Raw genomic sequence first — 21,068 nt, forward strand, 5'->3', positions numbered from 1 at the left:
GTGATTTGTTTTATTTTGTCTATTTCGTGTTTATTCAGGTTTAAATGTGTAATAACGGTGGTTTATTAACTGTTTAATATCTGTGAAAGTGCACAAATGTGGGAAAATGAAACAAAGCTGCTGGACGTAACTTCCCGGGTTCCTCCAAAAAGTCCACTGAAAAAATCTCAGTAAGCCACCATTTTACTGCGATTATATTTCATCCCATATCATTCATTTAATTTCATCCCAGTTGATTAATGTCTCAAATTAAACATCTTCGTTTCATTTCACTCCATAATATCATTTTTCATAAAAATATGAATATAAATTAAAATAAGACATGACTTAAAGGTCTCAGTTACCAGGTCATAAATCCCTTAAAAAAAAACTCAGTCAATATGTCAAATTGTGTAATTTGAAATTTTGTTTGAAATTTCGTTTGAGTTAAAAAATAGTGCAGATACAGAGACACACATATTCTATGGCTTTCATTTTTTTTTATTTCTCGTTAATTTACACCATTAGAAATTAATAACATAACAAAGGATTGTTTGGTAAAAAGTCGAAATGATTGGAGATTTAGCAGATTTCGACGATGTCAGCGACGTGGTATGGTGATGATTTTCTACTCAAAACAGAATGTTAAACAACAAAAATGTTACGAACATCTTTAAAAATACACTTTATTTTATCACTGTAACTGCAATCACGCCTCAAGGCTTATGAATGCAAATATTTAAAAAACACTGCAATGCAGTGCTTTTTACTACCGGTACATACCTACTCAACTTGATCCTTCAATATTTTGTTATCTGAAAAATGCGAGCTAATTTACATTTACTTCTAATAGATTACAAATAATCGTAATTATAACTGAAAGTTTTGAAGAATGTTTACGGTTTAATCTTGCGCTTATAATTTATTATTAATGTTGAACAAACCGTAATTTGTCTACGAGCAACACCTTGGTCGTCCGCAACCGTGAAAACTAAATACTTGGAAATGTCGAAAATATGAAGTGAAAATAATAAAGTCGTGATTAAATAGAGTAATAGTATTTTTAAGTATGTTTTTTTTTATTGCTTAGATGGGTGGACGATCTCACAGCCCACCTGGTGTTAAGTGGTTACTGGAGCCCATAGACATCTACAACGTAAATGCACCTTGAGATATCAGTTGTAAGATCTCAGTATAGTTACAGCGGCTGCCCTACCCTTAGACCGAAACGCATTACTGCTTCACGGCAGAAATAGGCAGGGCGGTGGTACCTACCCGCGCGGACTCACAAGAGGTCCTACCACCAGTAAAATGTCTCCCAATTTACTAGATATGTAGAAATACTGTATTGTCTCAGTTACTAAAAAAAAATATTGACGATTAAAATTCATCTAAATAATCAGGAATCTTTTTTTATTTAAATTAATCTAAACTTTAGTGGAAAATTTGCAAATTCCGTTACTGTTAACAGAACATGAGAAATAAAATTGAGCTTTTTCTACAACAAGTCTTAGAACAAGAGCAATATATTATTAATGTAAGCTATTCATAAACTTACAAATTGATCAGTTGTGCAACAAATCAACAAACAAACATTTTTAATTCACTAGTAAGTTTTTAGTTTCTTTGCATTCACAGTGATGATGCTGTTTTCTTAGCATTGTTGTTTTGTATAATAATAATGAAAGAAATATTAGGTTGTGGTGTATTAATAGCATGAAATACATAAATCGAGTACACGTAAAAAAAAACCTAAAATTAAATGTCAATAACAAGGCAGACTGAGCTGCTATATCCATTTATGCAATGAAATTAAAAATATTGAAAATACAAACAATTATATTATTTTATTGCAGATTTTAATACCACCAAAAAAGGGGATAAAGAATCATGCACTTGACTCATTAAGCATGATAGTCTTAGATGATGACGTTGGACATCCAAGTACCAGACAAACCTGTGACATAAAATATGATAAAATATTTTTAGACAATAAGAATTTAGTAAAATTTATAGAAAAATGTTTTGCTCTGGAGAATTCAGATGGGATGGCGAGAATTGTTAATCGCACATTATTAGGCTTGTACCAGAACACATGTCCTGAGTACAAAAGTTCACATCGGTTTCAAAATATTTTGGACAATGCCTTTATGAAGTTAGAGTTAGATCCAAAACACAAGTTCTCGCACATAAAAGGTGTGTGTGATGCATTGAAACTTCATAAAGTTAAGAAGAAGGCCAAGCTTATAACAATGTCCACAGCTTTACAAGATAAGTTAAAAGAAGACAGTAAGTAATTTTAAATTTACCTTCTAACTGTTTTTAAAAACTTTTAGACTTATTTTTTAATAAATTAGTACTGAAAATTTCCAGTATTGTTGAAAATAAATTGTAAATTAAATTTTCAAATAAAATATGAACCTAGAAGAAGTCAATAGTTACTCCTTTTAGCAGTGGCTACTATTAATAATTAGAAAATTTATGTGGTCTCATGTTTTTTTTTAAATTTAAATTACCTTCTACAGCTGCTCTTCAGAGAAGATCACCAGTAGATGGGGTTTCAAAAAAGAAATCTAGGTTTAACTTTATAAACTTAGATGATAATGGAGCAAACATTATAGAAATCAAAGATGATGACAGCGATGTAATTGTTGTTGACAACAGTTCAAAACTTTCAAATGAAAACAAAATCACTATAAGAGAAACAATTAAGACTGAAAATAGTACAAATGAACCTATGAAGGAAATGGATGTTGAAACGAAAATAATTAAGGATGTTCAAGATATTAATGTTGATTTTTTTATTATGAAAGATTCAGAAAGCAAGAAGACTGAACTGCTAGTACCTGTAGGAAAAAAATCCTCTACAATTGATACTGAGACTCGAATCAAGGAAATTGAAATTACTATTGCTAATTATAAAGAGAAAATAGTTAAGTTGGAGCAACAGGACGTTTGTGATGATTCTCTTTATTCACCATATATTCAGAGTGAAAAGTGAGTGTTGATTGAGTGTGAATTTGTGGATAGATAGACCAATATCATGTGCACATGAGCAGTTATCTCTTATTAAGAGAATTTGACTTTGAAATGTTTGATACATACCAATGAACTTTTTTGCCACTATGACAAGATTTAATTATCACAAATTGGAACATAATTTTTACAGAAATTTGGACCAACATGATGTCTTGTTGTTGTTGAGAAAATGTTTTTGTCTGGCTATCAATCCGGAAATATGAGTATGGAACCTGGTTATTACTAGCTTGGACATTTTAAGGATTTATAGGATTGTCTAGAAACCCTTGTTCTCCTTTTCTTCAAAATAAAATCAATCATGCATTCCAGTTTGAAGGGTACTAAGTTCTACTTTAAAATGAAGTTGTGGTAGCTATGGGCTTTAGTAACTTTTAACAACAGGTGAGTTCTGCTCATCACCGTGGTAATATGATAAAACTGTCTGTTGTTACAGGTTAAAACAAAAGATTGTGGATCTGTATAAAGAGCTGTGTAGTCTTACTGGAGATGAGCCAATTAAAAGACGCGAAGTTCGACTGCAAGTTGCAAAAGATCATCCTCCTGCACCTGTACAAAAACTTGAACAGTTCCTCAATGAGAACATAGGGTCAAATGGAGAGCCACCGTTCCCTGATTTCCATGACGTGATGATGTGTGTAGCAGAGGCCAATGCTACTGAGAGTTTGGGCTGGAATGCTGTGCAGGTCATGTCTGAAGGTAATTTATTGTATCTACATGAATACCCAAATTTATCATGGTGCATTCGTATCTAGCGATGCACCCGTGTTGGAATCCTGCTGGCAAGTACCAATTTTTCTAATGAAATACGTACATACTTAACAAATGTTCACGATTGATTTCCACGGTGAAGGAATAACATCGTATAGTAAAAATGAAACCTGTAAAATTATAATATGCATAATTACTGGTGGGAGGATGTCTTGTGAGCCCACTCTGTTAGGTACCACCAACCTGCCTATTTCTGCAATGAAGCAGTAATGCTTTTTGGTTTGAAAGATGGTGCAGCCATTGTAACTATACTGAGACCTTAGAACTCATATCTCAAGGTAGGTGGCGGCATTAACGTTGTAGAAGTTTATGGTCTCCTGTAACCACTTAGCACCAGGTGGCCTTGAGCTCATCCAACCACCTAAGCAATAAAATATAAAAAAGTAGGGATAGCTGGGATTAACAAAATTCATTTTATTAGCATAAATAGAAAAACCAAGGTTTTGATTGCGCCATTTTATGTGATTGTCAAATTGCTAATTTTAATGTAAATATGGAACAAAGATTTGTATTGAAATTAAATTTATTTCAGCTGTCATACTCTCAATAGATGCATCCGAGCACTGACTTCTATATAGGGTAATGATCTACAAACAGAGGCCAAATTCATAGTTGAATATATTATTTGTTTAGAAATGCTGATGAGCTTAAACACCAAATCATTAATGGTGGCATCTCCATTTTACAACTCTTCTCTTGGACTAGTGTATTAACATGAAGTTAATTATATTTTAACTGTATCCTAATCATACAAATCGGAACACACAACTGTACTATGGCAAAAATACACAGGTTAGTGGTGTCCACTAACACCAGCAGGGGGAGGATTAGAGAAAGTTCAGTACAACAATAAGTGGGTGATCTCCATTCTGCACAGGTTAAATGTTAACTTTGAGTTATTAACTTCAGAGTATCTTACTTTAATTATTACATTACCTTTTTAATGTTTCGTTTTTTTTATGGCAATGGCAAGGGCACAGCCATATTGTGTTTGTTTCTTATTCCTTCAATTGTGGAATTCGTCAATTTGAGTACATATTTCTTTAGGATACAAAGACAAATATTATAATCAGTAGATACGAAAGTTTAGAAGATATTATTTTGCTAATCTAATTCACATAATAAATAAACAACCCACAGACACAGCCCACTGAGTTTCTCGCCGGATCTTCTCAGTGGGTCGCGTTTCCGACCTGGTGGTAGATTCAATGGAAAGTAAAGTGACTTTATAAGTATCTTATTTCTAGCAAATGCATTGTTCACTCAATGTGGTCGCGCTCTGCAAAAACGTCGTCAGCAACGCGAATGGCGAGACTTGCTATGTCGAGTCAGGAGCGAAGACTTGCGAGATCCTGCTGATGATGATCCCGAGCTGCTGGCAAGACTCGAGGAGAACCGACGCACGGCCGCAAAGAAGGAACGGGATCTTATGGAGAGGTATTTTCGTACTGCACACATGAACACTCTTATGTCTTGGGTTTTTAACAGACTTCAAAAAAGGAGGAGGTTCTCAATATGACTGTTTTTTATGTTTGTTACCTCATAACTTTTGAATGGGTGAATCGATTTTGACGATTCTTTTTATATTAGAAAACTGACGCTTTCCGTGTGGTCCCATTTTAGTCCAGTTCTGATAATGGTATCCATGGGAAAACCATATAAGTATTAGATTTGCATTAAGTAAGTGCGCGACAAATAGATGAATAACTCAATATCACGCCAACCGATTTCGATGATTATTGTTTTTAGTGTATATTAATTTGTTTTGGAATATCTTTTTTTTCTATTTGAACTCGGTTTTTGTTAAAGCATGTCTCTCTCTTCGATCGGTTTCTCACTGAGGATCGTGACTCCGTCCGATTTCGTCAACCAACTGTCTCCATCGATCCCGCCCTGCAGCCCGGTGGAGTGCGTCGCTGATAGGCATCCCCAGTTCCTCCGCTATTTGGTCCGACCATCGTTTGGGACCTCTACCCCTAGGCCTTTTTCCCTCTATTTTACCGGTCACCACATGTCTATTTAAAATTATTATTAGTCCACTGATTAAAACCTGAGTTGTCCAGTGTATCGTATAGCACTATTTACTTAATTATTTTTATTAAATATTTCACGCTAATGTATTTTTGTGAGTGAATAACAATCCTTTGTTACAGGTTTACAAATATTGATTGCGACGTTCCCGGCCTTAACTTACATGTAGATATTAATGATTCGCACGATCAGATAGTGGACAAAAGCGACGAACAAGACAGCGACAGTGAGAAGGAGGAGAAAATTCCGATCTTCACTAATAAGGAAGTCAAAATAGAGAAAGACATTGAAACAGATAAACTCGACAGCTCCGACATTGAAACTAAAAAACTTGACAGTTCCAACAGTGACAACAATGAGGTCACTGCCGATGTCAAAGTAAAGATTGAACCCGTAGACCTATCAGTCCTTTACGAGTGTGTCGAGAACAGCGTTACATCAGTCATATTCGACGTCGAAGATCCATTTTTGGTGATTGAAATTTCGTCCGATAGCGATGATGACTAATGAAACTGCTGAAAAATTATGAAAATTTAACTGTTTATCGTAAAAGGCAACTAACAAAGACATCTGTCAAAGTACTTATTTAATTAATAGGGCTCACTCAATCGCCATTTATGCCAAAATTAACATTCGTGCACGTGATCGGCGTGCGATAATATGGCTACATTGAACACATTGGCTCCAAATGACATCACACAATGAAGTTCCGTCTAACAGTTATGAATTTTCGTGACAAATTTGAAAAAAAAAATGTCGCCTTCCCTATTCTAAATTTGAGTAGCAAGTGTTACTCTATTCTGTGAAGCAATACTAGAGTAAGTCGTAGAGATAATATAATATTTTAGCAAACATTTTATTCTCATACATTCATGTTATTACAGTTTTAAGTAATTCACGTAAAATGATATATATTATATATATTGCTTTTAACCGCAACTAGACAATTATAACCTGTGATAAACACTGCCTTAGTCTTACACATACAGAAATTAATTCAAATTAAATTATACCAAGATTTTAAATGCTGTTTCTTTAGAAACATTGTTAGTTGAAAAGCAATCTCTTAAAATAACATAATATATTTTATGGTCACAAGAGCGAGTAAAAGGAACCTAAGACTTTTTTATCAAGTGAACATGCGTTTTTATTAGCCGATTAATTGCATATACTGACTGCATGCACAATTGAAGCATTAGTATTTATTCAATTTCTATTTTTAACGTTCAAATGTATCAAGTCTTTGTTTTGTGGCAAGTTTTCTTTATAGCCGGTATGTGTGCTCACGTGCTTTGGAGTGATTAGTCTACGGACGCAAAATGTGGAAAGTCGTGCATCATTATTAATTATATATTCATTGTTAGTTTAGTCATATTTAAATTTGTGGTTTTAATAAAGATTTCACATTAGGAAACAGGCTTTTTATTTTTTAAACGCCATGTTAATCTCATTTTCATTTCTGAACTAGTTTCTGCTTGCAGCTTGTCCCATGTACGTAACTACTGTGACGTGTTGTTCGAATGGACCAAAATAAAAATATATTGGCATAGGTATTGGTCCTTCTGTGCAAATTTCTAAGTTAATTGTTGACTAAAAATTATGTTGAATGATTCAGTTATATCATATATTTTTTTATTTGCCTCTGCATGCAGACGAGTACACGGCCCACCTCATGGTGAGTGGTTACCGTCGCCCATGGACTTCAGCAATGCCATGAAATATAGGCCAAGTCTAACAAATACCTGATAAATTAACTTATTCTTAGGATGGATTAGATGAAATGTATCAATTTAAAATCCAATCGAACCGCGGAGTCTACCTAAGGTTGCCAAAGGCGGGAGCAGCTGCCAGTTCGAATTGCATTTAGAAATAGGAGCCTACTAAAACAAAGTTATTTATGTTTGGTTTGGTAAATTAATCACTATATTAATTTTAGCCTAAAATATTATTTAGGTTTTGGTTTCGGAATCTGTATATAAAATCTAAAAAGGGGCGAAGGCAGGGAAGAAATTAAAAAATTATAAATAATATTAAAACAAAAAGTAACGAATGACAAACTCACATTTCATTAGTTTTGTACAGATTTAATTCGACAGACTGTTTAAATACTTATATGACTGATTAACATATGCTTATTCGGCAGTTTTTTTTTTTTCAATTCGGTACGTGATCGAGATATTGCCTTGTAGTTGGGTTGAGTATCAGAAACACGAATCGTCATCAATCGCCATACAAACTTACATATATACAGAAATTACTAAATCCAATACTTCATTCTGACCTAGCCCCGTGTTATAAAAATAAAAACCATAATGATTCTTTAAATGAAAGAAAATATCTATTAGTGTTAAGTCTCTTAAGTCACAGGGTCGGTGTTCGCCTCACAATGTATAAAATTAGTAGTTAATATGAATTAAAGTAGAATATTTTTTCAAATTGATACAATTTCAAGAGACCGTGTGTTTTAAGAGAGCTACTGTTTATCAATAACGCGTCAATTAATTTTAAATTAATCTACATCCTGGACAGATATCTAAAGCACAACACAAACGGGGACACATCTTATTTTTATTAAAAAGAAAAATTGGTTTTACTAAAGTATGTATTTTTATTTTACACATCCCGATGTCTACACGTCATACCTTAGATTTTTTTTCATTTTATATAAAATCAAAAACCTGATTAAAAGCTGCTAAGTATAAAAAAAGCTTGACCGACAGTAACGATTATGCAAATTCGTTGAGAGATAAGTATTCCGCGCAGACAGGAGAGCGAGCAGCTACTTTTGTTCGAAAACAGGGACTTTGAATGCTTAAAAAAATATCTCTATAAGGCCTTACCTTACACATTCTTACATTAATTTTCGTATATTCATATCGTCTTTGACAATGTGACGAATTAAATAAAATAAAAAAATCGACAAGTCCGCTAACATGTAAGTGACTGATTGAACCAACGAGCCTTCGGAGGCAACACTTGCGGCAGCGACCATGGGCACACCGCGCATTCTGTAACAATTCATGTGTGCGTCCAAACACGCAAAAGAGAGCAAGGAAAGGCCGAGATGAGCAAAATATCTACATTTTAAAAATAATTTCTTTTTTCATAAAATGCATATCAGTCTTCGCTGAAAACGATTGCTTTCAGGAGACACGATCATCATCAGTCTTGATTGATTCAGCATGAGTTTGGTCGAAATCATCAGTTCGTATTACCACAGAAGGCGCAATAACTACAGTAGTTCATCTGAACGAACGGCAAGTGTTACACATGAAGGGACCTGGCGCCTACAAGGCGACTCTGATCATTTCAGGACTATTCAATCACACACCACATTCAAGAATTATATTTATTTCAATATTTTTTTTGGGTTTTTTTTTATTTTTTTTATTTAGCTCTTTAGACTATGGTATTAACTTCAAGTTTGCGTCCATCTTTTCGACACGATATCAAAATGATATTTAATTTGAACTAAGGTCTGTTTATCGAAATGTGGATTGATTGGAACGCGCTGGTGTAGCTCCAGTCAGTATTGCGATCCAACCCACAGACCCGAGCTGCAGCGAGAGGCCTCGTCCTACGCGAACCAGCGACGCGACGCGTTATCGCTCAACCTTTCCCGCGCGACATTCGTAGCAGGAATCAGGCGCACAGTATCGCTTCGTGTCGCATCGCATCGCATCGCCCAGGACGACGGGTAAGCGAAAAGAGAACGAACAAAACAAAAACAAACGTGAAGTTTGGGGTCTGATGGGTCACGACCGCCGCGGCCGCCTCGCTCTCGCCGCTCGCACCCACACTACAAATAAATTATGTCTCACTCACTACCCCGGTGCTGGCTGTTTCATTAAACACCGCTACTTTTAAATTGCCAAAACCATATACCCAACAACGTGGAAGAAGTCTGAAATTGTCTTTGAACTGTCAATTTATAATTATAAATGAAAAAAAAAAAAAAAAACGATATATAATATTTTACTGCTTTTTATTGAAATTATATTTTTCTTAAATTCACTCTTGTGTTCGATCCACATTGAGGGCTCGTAAATGTTTTTTTTTTTTTTTTTTGTTATTAAAATGACCTTTTTTTTACAAATCTTTTTCGTTTTCTAGCTGTAATTGTTTAACAATAATCGGATGACTGTTCGATTTGGCCAGCAAAAACTTTAGATGCCCTTTAAATTCTGTTAAGTATTACGGAATTGAGGGCGAGACTACGGAACGCGTCGGCGAAGTGAGGGGGTGAGGTATTGCGAGTGACGTCAGCGAGGGGGAGGCGCCCCGCGGTCTCCGAGCACCACCTCTGTATTATTATTCGTTTTTTAAGTTAAATTTATACACAATATTATGTTTTACATTTATGTAAGAGTTGTTGATTGTAAAAAATTAAAAGTTTGTTAACCCTATAAATGCTGAGTTGGTTTATTTGTCGAGAGCTGTGTTTGCTTTGACGGCGATGACGCACTCCTCACCGCAGGATTTCAGCACGGTGCACTGAAATTAGAAAGAAAACGCATCAATAAGTACAGTCATTAAAAAAAAAACTATTTTGGATACCTACTGCTAGTAATCTCAAGGGGTTATATATATTTAATTTTTTATATTCCTTAGATGGGTGGACGAACCTAACCTAACCTAACCCACCTGCAGGTATTAAATGGTTACTAGAGCCCATAGATATCCACAACGTAAATGCGCCACCCACACTTTCGATAGGCAGACGAGCTTACGGCTCATCTGATGGGAAATGATAACCGTCGCCCATAGACATCCAAACTACATCAGTGACTCAGATGCGCTGCCTGTCCTGGCCTGGATGGGCAGCTTTATGTATGTTACACCGGCTATCCTGTCCTTCAGACCGGAACACAGTATTGCTGTTTTGCGGCAGAAATAGACAGGACGGTGGTACCAACCCGGGCGGGCTTCTACACAGAACCCTACCACCAGTAAAGAGATATGAGTTCTAAGGTTTCAGGTATAGTTCAACGGCTGCCCCACCTTTCAAACCGAAACGCATTATTGCTTCACGGCAGAAATAGGCAGGGTGGTGGTACCTACCCGCGCGGACTCACTAGAGGTTCTACCATCAGTATACTACTTCACGGAATGTGAAACTATAGAAGTAAATTAATTGTATTTTTTTTATTTATTCCTTTACATAACCAGTACCCAACAAATCTTTCAGGTCGCGGATTAATGATAAAACAATCGGTGTTTCCGTTTTATCAATCATTAATTTATTATTTTACACTATCGAGCGAGCGCGTTAGCGCTTCTACTAATAAATTGAAATCGTTCAGCATTACATGACGTAAGACATTTACATTCGCAAGAATATATTAAACGTCCAATGCGATGTTAAAATCGTACAAACTTAAAACTGTGCCCATTAAATTTTACTCAATATATTATTTAAAGATTCTGTTTAACATATTGTAGATATTACACGAGCACTAGTTAAATTGGATTATAAGAATTATCATCCTTATCGATACTTCCCGAACCTAGAATCCTGCCGCACTTATCCCTTAATACCTCCACAACCATGGTTGCCCCAATATGGTTTTAAAATAATGATGTATTTAAAGATAAATAAATTCATGTTAAGCCTGTACATATCATATTTTAATGTTTTTATTATTATTATAAATGTCCATTTTCATTAAACTTTGTGGCTGGAAAAAATACGCGGTTTTATTGAATTCCGGGTAGAATGTTTTCTAATAATATACATAAAGTTTTTTATTACTGTTTTTTTAGGTGTTGCAATTTACACGGATGGATACAACGGCTGATCTAAAGCGAAATTCCCCAGAAGGAGAAAGGGGCCTGAGATTATTTACGCGATTCTCAATAAACACAGTAATTTCTTATTGGAGTCCCAAATTCTTGATATACATAATTGCAATAAAACTCGTTTTTTAGAACATAGTATACAAATCGCACCTTTATAATTGAAGTGGCCTAAGTATTTTTTTTAAGAAAACGAGTAATATACTTTGATCGACTTATGAACATGTATACGATGTAAAAATTCAAGTCTCCTTTAGTTCCGAAAAGGCAAACGTATTTTTTTCGTCTCTTTTGAATCAAGCTCTTACCTAAAGTATTATTATAATCGAAAAACAAAAAAAATGACAATTCTTCAATTAACTTCTTGTTGTTTACCAAAAGATAAGATAATTTTGGATTAAACCACATCAATTCTAAAGGTGCGCGAAATCATATTCACAGAAAATCTACCTACAATAAATACATGATATATAATCAGAGTGATCCGTCAGGAAGCAGACCGCCCACTTTACGCTTTATTGATTTACGGCAAGTGTCTTTGTGCAAAGGTCGACTTATGTGTCGTCATTTATAAGCCTTGGTCCTTCACAGATACGATTAGACGTTCTGTTTTTATTCTTAATAATAATAAAAAATTTGGAAAATATTACGTATGGTAATCTGGGTCCCCATTTTAAGATTCTTTAGGTACATACAGAGATAACAAGCGCACAGACAAAGAGCAAACAAATCTTTTCATAACACAATATAAGCCCCATATGGGAATCGAACCCGCGATTCTTGGCGGAACAGTTAGGGCCACTAATTACTGCACCACCAAGTCAATCAGAGAATGTATTACTTTGGGGCGACAGCAATATTAATTACAAGAATGTATTGAAAAAGTATTGTTATAATGAATTTGAATGTTTAGTGAAAATATTCAAGACATAGTAGTAATCCCCAAGCACTAATAGATTTATTCTCTCAACATATGAGCACATATGAGAACTGGGCTTAAATTTCATGTTTTTTAGAATTAAATATTAGAATGTACCCTTAACCCATGAGTCCATATGACTTGTGAAAAACACTAGTCCAGGTATCAGGCAGAGATATCATCTACGAGTTAATCTAGCACCAGCAAACTAAATAAGAATGCCAGAGACTCTATACTCGACATTAAGTCATCTTTGAAATCATAATCAATTCGTACTTCAGATAACTAACTTGTTTTTTTTATTTTTACTAATTATAAAAATTAAGATTAAGACGCATGTAATTTTACAAAAAACACAAGTTCCACATTTTTTCTTACCATTAAGCAAGAGCAATATAAAATTTAATAAAAATTCGAATGACACATACCAACAATTCCTTGCCGCTGTCGAAGTCAGTACGCAACTGTGTGCCGAGGTCACCATCCGGGATTTTGAGGTCCTCACGCAGGTCACCGTTGTCAGCCATCAGGGTCAGGTAGCCATCATCCGAGATATCAGTCAGTTGGTAGTCTTCGCGCTTCACGTGAGGTACGTCCATGTTGTGTGTGGAGGGACAGATATCTTCATACCTAAAGGATACAAAAAAATACTGTTAAATAAATTTATTACTGGTAAAAGCTTTCTTCAATTTTGGTCAGGTAGGTAATTAGAAAGTATGAAGATAGTGCAGCCATAGCTTTCGTGACTTTGACTTCAATAGTAGTTTATAAATAAGTATTTAAAATAGTATAATGCAATCCCATGTTGCACAAAGATTTCCCTAATAATGGAAATTTTATTGCGTATTATTACCTAATTTGTACTGTAACAGATTCGTCCATCTTTGTGGTGACGACAACTTCAAACTACAAATAAACAAAGCAGAGTTAAGTTGGATTAAGAAATATGTTGGCTGGTTATGAAATCAATTTATTGCAATCTTGTTGTCACAATTTAATTGCTCTATTTCATTCTTCAATAAAGGGAAATGATGTTAAATTACCCAAGAGTTACTTGTAACTATCAAACGAGATCCAATTATGCATTTACTAAATTAAAAATGGAATTATGGATAAGTATTGAGATCTGAATTTTATCAATAGCTTACTTTACATAACGATTCTTAAATCATAACATATATTTTTTGTTACTACTTTCTACAATATGCAAAAATATTTAGAAGTCAAATCCTTTAATTCCCAAATCATTAGTAATTTAAGACTATAATAGAAGTGTATTTGTAATTGTTTGTTATTGTTCTACAGCATTTGAGACTTGGGCTGTTTTGTGTAAAGAAGCAGGTCCTCAGACGTCACAATGTTAATGCCAACATGTGCCTTGAGGCAAAGTTGAAGTCCAGTTGAGTTCAACAAACAATTGCTTCAGGGCAGAAATACTTTAACTTTAAAGTCTTCTTTCAAAAATCTGACACGACTACCGTATCTTCGTAGACGAGGTTTTATATTTTTGATTTAAAATATTAATCCTCGGATTAATATTTTAAAATCTTATCAAACTTAACTCTTGGTACTACATTTTTTAAAAAGTTAATCGCATTTTTACAATCTATTTTGTTATCTTATCTATTTTGAAATGTAGGTGTGTTTTATTCTAAACAATTTTTAAAATACTCTCATTGTATGAAAGAATTAAAGAAGACATCTAAGTGTGATTGTGTATACAAATCCAAGCATTTCTAAAGTTTATCCAATTATTAAATCAATAATGGCCTATGAAAATATTTATTTTACTAGATATTAGAAGATTTGATTTAATAGAAGCAAAATTATACTAGATTATGCGAAAAACTAATCATAGTATGAAGAAAATTACGAAAACGAGTATTTTTATTTCATGTTTTATATTTATTATATATAAGATATTAGAAGATTTGATTTAATAGAAGCAAAATTATACTAGATTATGCGAAAAATTAATCATAGTAAGTATGAAGAAAATTACGAAAACAAGTATTTTTATTTCATGTTTTATATTTATTATATATATATCCCTGTACGGTGATCCCGCTGCACTGTATTACAGCGAGACGCATAGTCGGGACTGATTTTTATTTTTCGAGTACCCTCAGCACGAATGCAATATTTATAAATCTGCATTCGCGACTCTATGGGCTCGTAAGAAATCACAAAACTGTAACTATAGGTGGAAATCGAACCTAAGGCCCTGACATAGAGAGGCGATGAGTTAAGTGATGGACTAAGGGAGCAGTAAGTAATCATCGTCAAACTTCCATAGTATTGAACTCGAAGTACGCGCATTTTAGTGTTTTACTATACTTAATGCAATTATTTGACTGCAATAAGCAGACAGACAAATTTGTAAATTATTTCCAGGCTACATTTTTTTCAAATATTATTTCTCCTGATCACACAGTGAATGCTATGGAAGTAGTTTCGTGAACATGTATTGGGTATGAATTTAGCTTTTGGTACCTGTCACAAGCCTTGGTTTTGTATTACAAATTCAAATGCTGCATTACTAAAATTACTGAATTACTTACTTTTTACCATTGAAGATATCAATCCCAACCAAGTGAACTTTAGCGTGGCCGTGCTTTCCGGTTTTGGATGTGGACATTTCAACAATCTTGCATGGACGACCCTTCAGCATAACGAAACCATTTTTACGCAGGGCCGAACATTGCATGGGGAAGGTGGCTGAGGCCCCGGAGTCTCCGGTCTCAAAGTGTGTGTCTTCGATGTCACCCATTGTTGTGTTTTGAATTTAACAACGGTCAGGAATGATCTGTTGAAATGACAATGCAATAATATTTTTAATAACAAATATTTGTAAGAATATTATAATTATAGGAACTTCTAAATAAGTTTGTTATTTTAATTGATTTATTTAGAACTTTTTATAACCAATATATGATCTGTTTTAACATGCATTTATTAAATGAAAAACTGCAGTCTTTAATCATTATTATATAAACATTTCTTAGTTTAAATAATAGGATAACTGAAGTGGAAAATGAAAAGTAAAATACACAAGCAATGGCTGCCTGTCTTCAATGTTGCAATAATTGCAGTCTGATAGATGAAAGGGACATTCTCATTTGACATAAAAAAAAGCATCAAAAAATCAGTTGAACTGTGATTCATAATCAGACTAGTAGTGTTTAATATTACAGTTAGTTAGGCTATTGACTTTTATGTCATTGAACTTAGGTTCTCTTTGTTTACGTGTGAAAGCACATGGTACATTTTCAATAATGTTGAAAGTAAAATGATTAAATTTTTTACGATTTTAATTATTTTTTCTATTTCTAATAAACATGATTCGAATGAATGGAATGTGGTGAGACCACTGATTAAACAATCTTTTTATCTTTATTTTTAAGCTTTCATAATCATTTAATTAAGATTGCTTCAAAACAGTTGAAAATGATAAATATTAGTTGATTTTACTTATTATGTAAAACACCTGAAAAACAAAACAATATAGACTGTCCATTGACATTAACAAGACTAGAATAGCATCTACATCACTGGCATTATATACAAACAGCTGTTTCAATTACACCTCAATGTTCATTACTACAATCTATAGAAATAAAGCTTTGATACTGATGAATAAAATGCAATAATGGTATTTTTAGTTGTAGGCTCATAAACATCACCATTTTAGAAAAATATTATCAATAGATGACAGGTGAAATAAGTTCAAATCTGCTAAGAAAGCAGACATGTGAACAGGAAAGGAAACCTCAGACTCAGATAAGATTATCATGGAAGTCAATTAAATCTATTAATATTACATTAGGCTCTAGAAGACATTAATCTAGACACATCCTAGACTCGAAAACACCGAAGCATATGTAATCATATGTTTGAAAAGCAATTATCAATAAGGACCTTCCACAATATTCGTGTATGTAAAAGAAGCAATTAGATAAATATATCCAATCCAACAACAAGAAGTGAGTCATTAAACTTACTCACAGTCACTCCGAGGATCAACGCGAAATGTCTAGTGCATACAACACAAGTAATAATACAGACTGCAATAGGTCCCCGCTGCGCTTGTGCACTTTTTTCAAAATCGTACGTTGCCTAACCCCACCTATCGAACCCAGAAGAAAACATGATAACCCAAAGATATCCAAAGAAATACGAACAACGATCAGATAATACAAATAGCAAGATTTATTGAGTGAAATTAAGCTGGGAATATCCTTATTGGACTCTATAAAGCCGTGTAGTGTGGTCTCCTCACATGTGGCTTCGGAAAAGGGGCACATTGGGTATCCGTTTCTTGTTAGCACACATTTCGAAAAACATAGATATTTTCATCTACACATATAAAAAGGACAATGAAGTGCCACAAATTATTTATACTTCATCAACATTTCAAAACAGATACAATGAAAAGTTACAATATGACAAACGTGCCGGCGCCGCGACACATACGTTTTTTATTATTTACACAAATTTCACACGGTGGCAACGCAGCACTTTCACATATTTAAGTTCACCATTAAAAATACTTACAAAATCAAAAAGATAACTATTTATTAAAGCTTCACAATAAAACTAAGATATTTATCGACACTCACATGTGACCGACGGGTTCTTCAACCGAAAGGTCAATTTGCGCCTGCGTAGCACCTACAACAGTCACTTCCTGTCGCGGGGTTCACAAAATGGCGGATATGTTGCTGACAGATGGCGGCAATTTTAAAATGTAAAGAAAATATATTTTTTATTATTCAATTTATGAACAAAATTACTGTTAAAGGAAAACATTTCAATTAAGAGTTTCGAATCTGAATGCTTTTGCAAAACTTAATTGTTTTGCAATCAAATTCAATACCTATGTTCCTCTCTGTGGAGCTGTTTTAGCATAAGTGTCAAATGTCGTTTTAATATTAATTCACAGATGGCGCCGCGTTATCTAGTAATTTGCACACAGATAAAAAATATAATTAAAAGACGAAACTAAAATAAATTTTAAGCTTTTACTAAGTCTATTACAGAAAAAATCTACAAATAGTTCAAAATATAATTGCAAAATAATAAATTACAAAAAAATTAAGTAGTGTGTAAAATCTTCGCATTAATGTTTAGGTTTTTTCTTGCTAGATGGCACTATACGCTACATATATAAATACTTGGTCCAAATTTTGTTTTCTACTTTTTAACCAACTGCTTAAAGAGGATATTGTTTTTTCTCTACCTATTCCAACTACTCTCTGGCAGGTAGGTGAAATCTCGGGGCTCAACCTCAGAGAGCTTGCTGACACTGGCCCTAGCAAGATTAGTTCGCAGAATCTACCACCGGATCAGAATCCCGACTCACTAAGAAGATCCGGATGGATAATGTTTTTGGAGCGTATGCTATGAATAGCAATATTAATTCAATATTTCCACGAAAAAAGAGAAAGGATAAAATAATATTTCTCTACAGTTCAGCTCAACAGCAGTTATTTCACGAATTTCAAAATGATATGGGATGTTATATTTTATTAATAGTTAATAATCTCAATTGTGGGAGTGAAAATATTGAAGTATGTTATTACAATATTGTAATTACTTTAAAGTGCCCGGGAAAAAAATTAAGTATAATTTTTTTTTTTTTTAAAGCTAAGTTTTGTTCTGTGACTTATGTATCTTTTATCTCGAAAAAACACCTAATTGCGACGGGAAATAGTTTTATTATCTTTAGGATAAAATTATTGACACTTTCCCTAGATAACGCGCGAAGCTGTGAGTCACAGCTAGTAAATAACATTTGGGGTGGTATCTACCAGTGTGGCATCAGGACCCTACCACCGAGAAAGATCATAAGAACATACTCGTGAAGCGACACGGCGGAGCACACACTTTTTTTTATTGCTTAGATCGGTGGACGAGCTCACAGCCCACCTGGTGTTAAGTGGTTACTGGAGCCCATAGACATCCACAACGTAAATGCGCCACCCACCTTGAGATAGAAGTTCTAAGGTCTCAAGTATAGTTACAAAGGCCCTATTATCAGCCCTATTATCACGAAGCAACGCTGCGTCGCTGTTGTCAGACTGGACCTGTCACTGTCGATTGTCGTAGCTACGATGTTCGATAGCTATGAGTCCTGGTAGGGCCCTAAATACCATCCTGTACCCGTAGTCTGCTTCTAGCATATGCTGACCGTCAAGCTCTACATACCCCAGGTGCCCCATAGGCGTGGCTTCCCGCTGTCAATACTGCAGACTCGCGGCGCCACCCGAGGACAGGGCGATGCTACTGGTGTTCCAGGATACCCCTTAGTTCAGAACGAGCCTGCCAGGTCGGAACACGATACACCGCCGACCGGGTTGCTCGTCCACAGTATACGTCTGGCAACGACAGCGACGACGGTAACACGGATCACATCGCGGACTGGTGCCAGCGCGTTAGAGTGACGGTAGCGTTCGGCCCAGCCTCGACCCTCTCAGGTCGCCCCGTGACCACCACTGGGAGGAGACTGCTTCCTTAAGGGGCCGGAGCTAGACGAACCCCCGACTAGCCCCGTATGGCGGCGAGGGCCCGGCCCCGCTAGGGAAGGAGCGAAGGAAGAGTTTCGCAGCCTCCTTCTGCGGGATGGTCGATTCGCAAACGTCGAGCTTCACCTATCAAGACTCATCGCTGTCGAGCCATGACGGTCGGCAGCAACGGGTCCGGTCCTATCTTCGCGACGAGGACGCGGCGCTGCTCCGTGAAAGCGGGTAATTTTTTCCCCTACTTTTGCTGATAGCCTTGAGAGGCTATTTCAGCTTCACCCTAACGTGTAGGTGAGCTCACGGGGCTCAAACCGGAGTGGTGCTAGCACTGGCCCTAGCAAGAGCAGTGCTTCACAGAATCTACCACCGGATTGGAAACGCGACCCACTGAGAAGATCCGGCGAGAAACTCAGTGGGCTAAGGGGTCATTACGTGAGCGTGTGTTCCACCGAAAGAATGCAAGCCTGTGCTAATTTATGTTTCTATTCGAACAAGTCGGGAATTATAGCTTTAGCTATGAAAGGATTCTGAACGAATCTGGAATTGAATACTTGTAAGCATGTGTAACGTCAAAAATATTATGATGAAAATATGAAAGCGAGATTTAACTATAAAAGTATTGTTGCAAATTTCTGTATAATTTTTATGAAAGAGCTAAATATCTTTTTAATAAAATAATATTCTTCTTGGATCTTTTAAATAAAATAAATTCGTTTTATATTGGACTGAACTTTATTTGGGTTTTGATCGTGTTCACGAAATCTGTTGAAAAATAAAATTGGTCATTCAGCTTGTGCGACTGTTGCAAATTTAACGACCGTTATAACATTTGCAAAGCGTAAGACGCAATCGTTTTTCATACCGATTTTGTTCTATCTCCAAGACATATTTAAATGCATTCATTTTGGGGATATGATATGGCTTCCCCCTTGTCTGATTGTCTCGCACAATTGAACTTATAAGAATAGACTTTCTGAGTATCTCTAGCAGTATAATAAATAAAATTCGACACATACATATACCTACACAAACGATAGGTCAAAACATTTGTTGGACATTTAAGCCTTGTTATATTCTTCAGATTTGGGTAATTTGCCTGAGGATATAGTCTATGATTCTATAATCACTTTTAAATTAATTAAGATTGGACCACGGGAAGAGCTTATATCTCAGAAGTGATATATCGCTCACACTAGGATACTTTTGTCCCACATCGAAGAAAAAAAAAATTTTTTTTAATTGATTTTATGCCCTGGTAACTAAGACCTTTAAGTCATGTCTTATTTTAATTTAAAAATAAGAATTATTTTTATGAAAAATGATAATATGGAGTGAAATGAAATGAAAATGATTAATTTGAGACGTTAATCAACTGGGATGAAATTAAATGAAATGAGATTGATATGGAATGAAATATAATCTTAGTAAAATGGTGGTCATTTACTATGATTTTTTCAGTGGACTTTTTGGGAGGATCCCGAGAAGTTGCGTCCAGCGGCTTTGTTTCATTTTCCCACATTTGTGCACTTTCACAGATATTAAACAGTTAATAAACCACCTTTATTACACATTTAAACCTGAAGAAACACTAAATAGACAAAATGAAACAAATCACATAACTTCACTCCTCGCATTCCCGCCAAAAATTCCCGAAAAAAATATAAAAACACTCTTGTCACAGGCTATCGGAATTTCCCAAATACTTCAAAAGCAGGAAGAAGGTTTTGGTATCCAGTTCGTTGTTCCTGGCCCAAAACGACGGCTACACACGATGACGCGATCTAGTCCCGTCAATTATGCCAATAAAATTAAAAATAATAATGCATCTCTAAGAATATATATAAGACTTAGTTACCGAAAAAAAAAGAAAACCACAGACAAATCAATCCATAGACTTAATAGAGCAAATATAACCGGTAATGATCCGTCGGATAACAAAAGACAGTCCTCGAATAATGGGCCCTCGCAGCAAGGGTTTAAAAGCTTTCTTCAATAAATCATTCGGAGCCCCTCCA

The 21,068-nt window shown here is 35.1% G+C and overlaps 2 protein-coding genes across 2 annotated transcripts; one reads left to right on the forward strand and one right to left on the reverse strand.

The window, feature by feature from the left end:
• Positions 1-549: 549 nt before the first annotated feature.
• LOC100529238 (daxx) lies at positions 550-6,324 on the forward strand. Its single transcript, NM_001202538.1, is given in 6 exon segments — positions 550-591; positions 1,836-2,268; positions 2,505-2,976; positions 3,452-3,714; positions 5,034-5,223; positions 5,940-6,324. Coding segments are annotated over 6 exon segments (1,785 nt in total).
• A 3,587-nt stretch (positions 6,325-9,911) lies between these two features.
• Positions 9,912-17,159, reverse strand: LOC693075 (translation initiation factor 5A; the record flags this gene model as incomplete). The annotated part of the gene is given in 4 exon segments (NM_001044073.1): positions 9,912-10,311; positions 12,961-13,162; positions 15,094-15,338; positions 17,087-17,159. Coding segments are annotated over 3 exon segments (483 nt in total). The 5' UTR covers positions 15,303-15,338; positions 17,087-17,159.
• Positions 17,160-21,068: the final 3,909 nt, after the last annotated feature.

This window comes from Bombyx mori, chromosome 3 (genome assembly GCF_030269925.1).
Source record: "Bombyx mori chromosome 3, ASM3026992v2".
NCBI classification, from domain to species: Eukaryota; Metazoa; Arthropoda; class Insecta; order Lepidoptera; family Bombycidae; genus Bombyx; species Bombyx mori.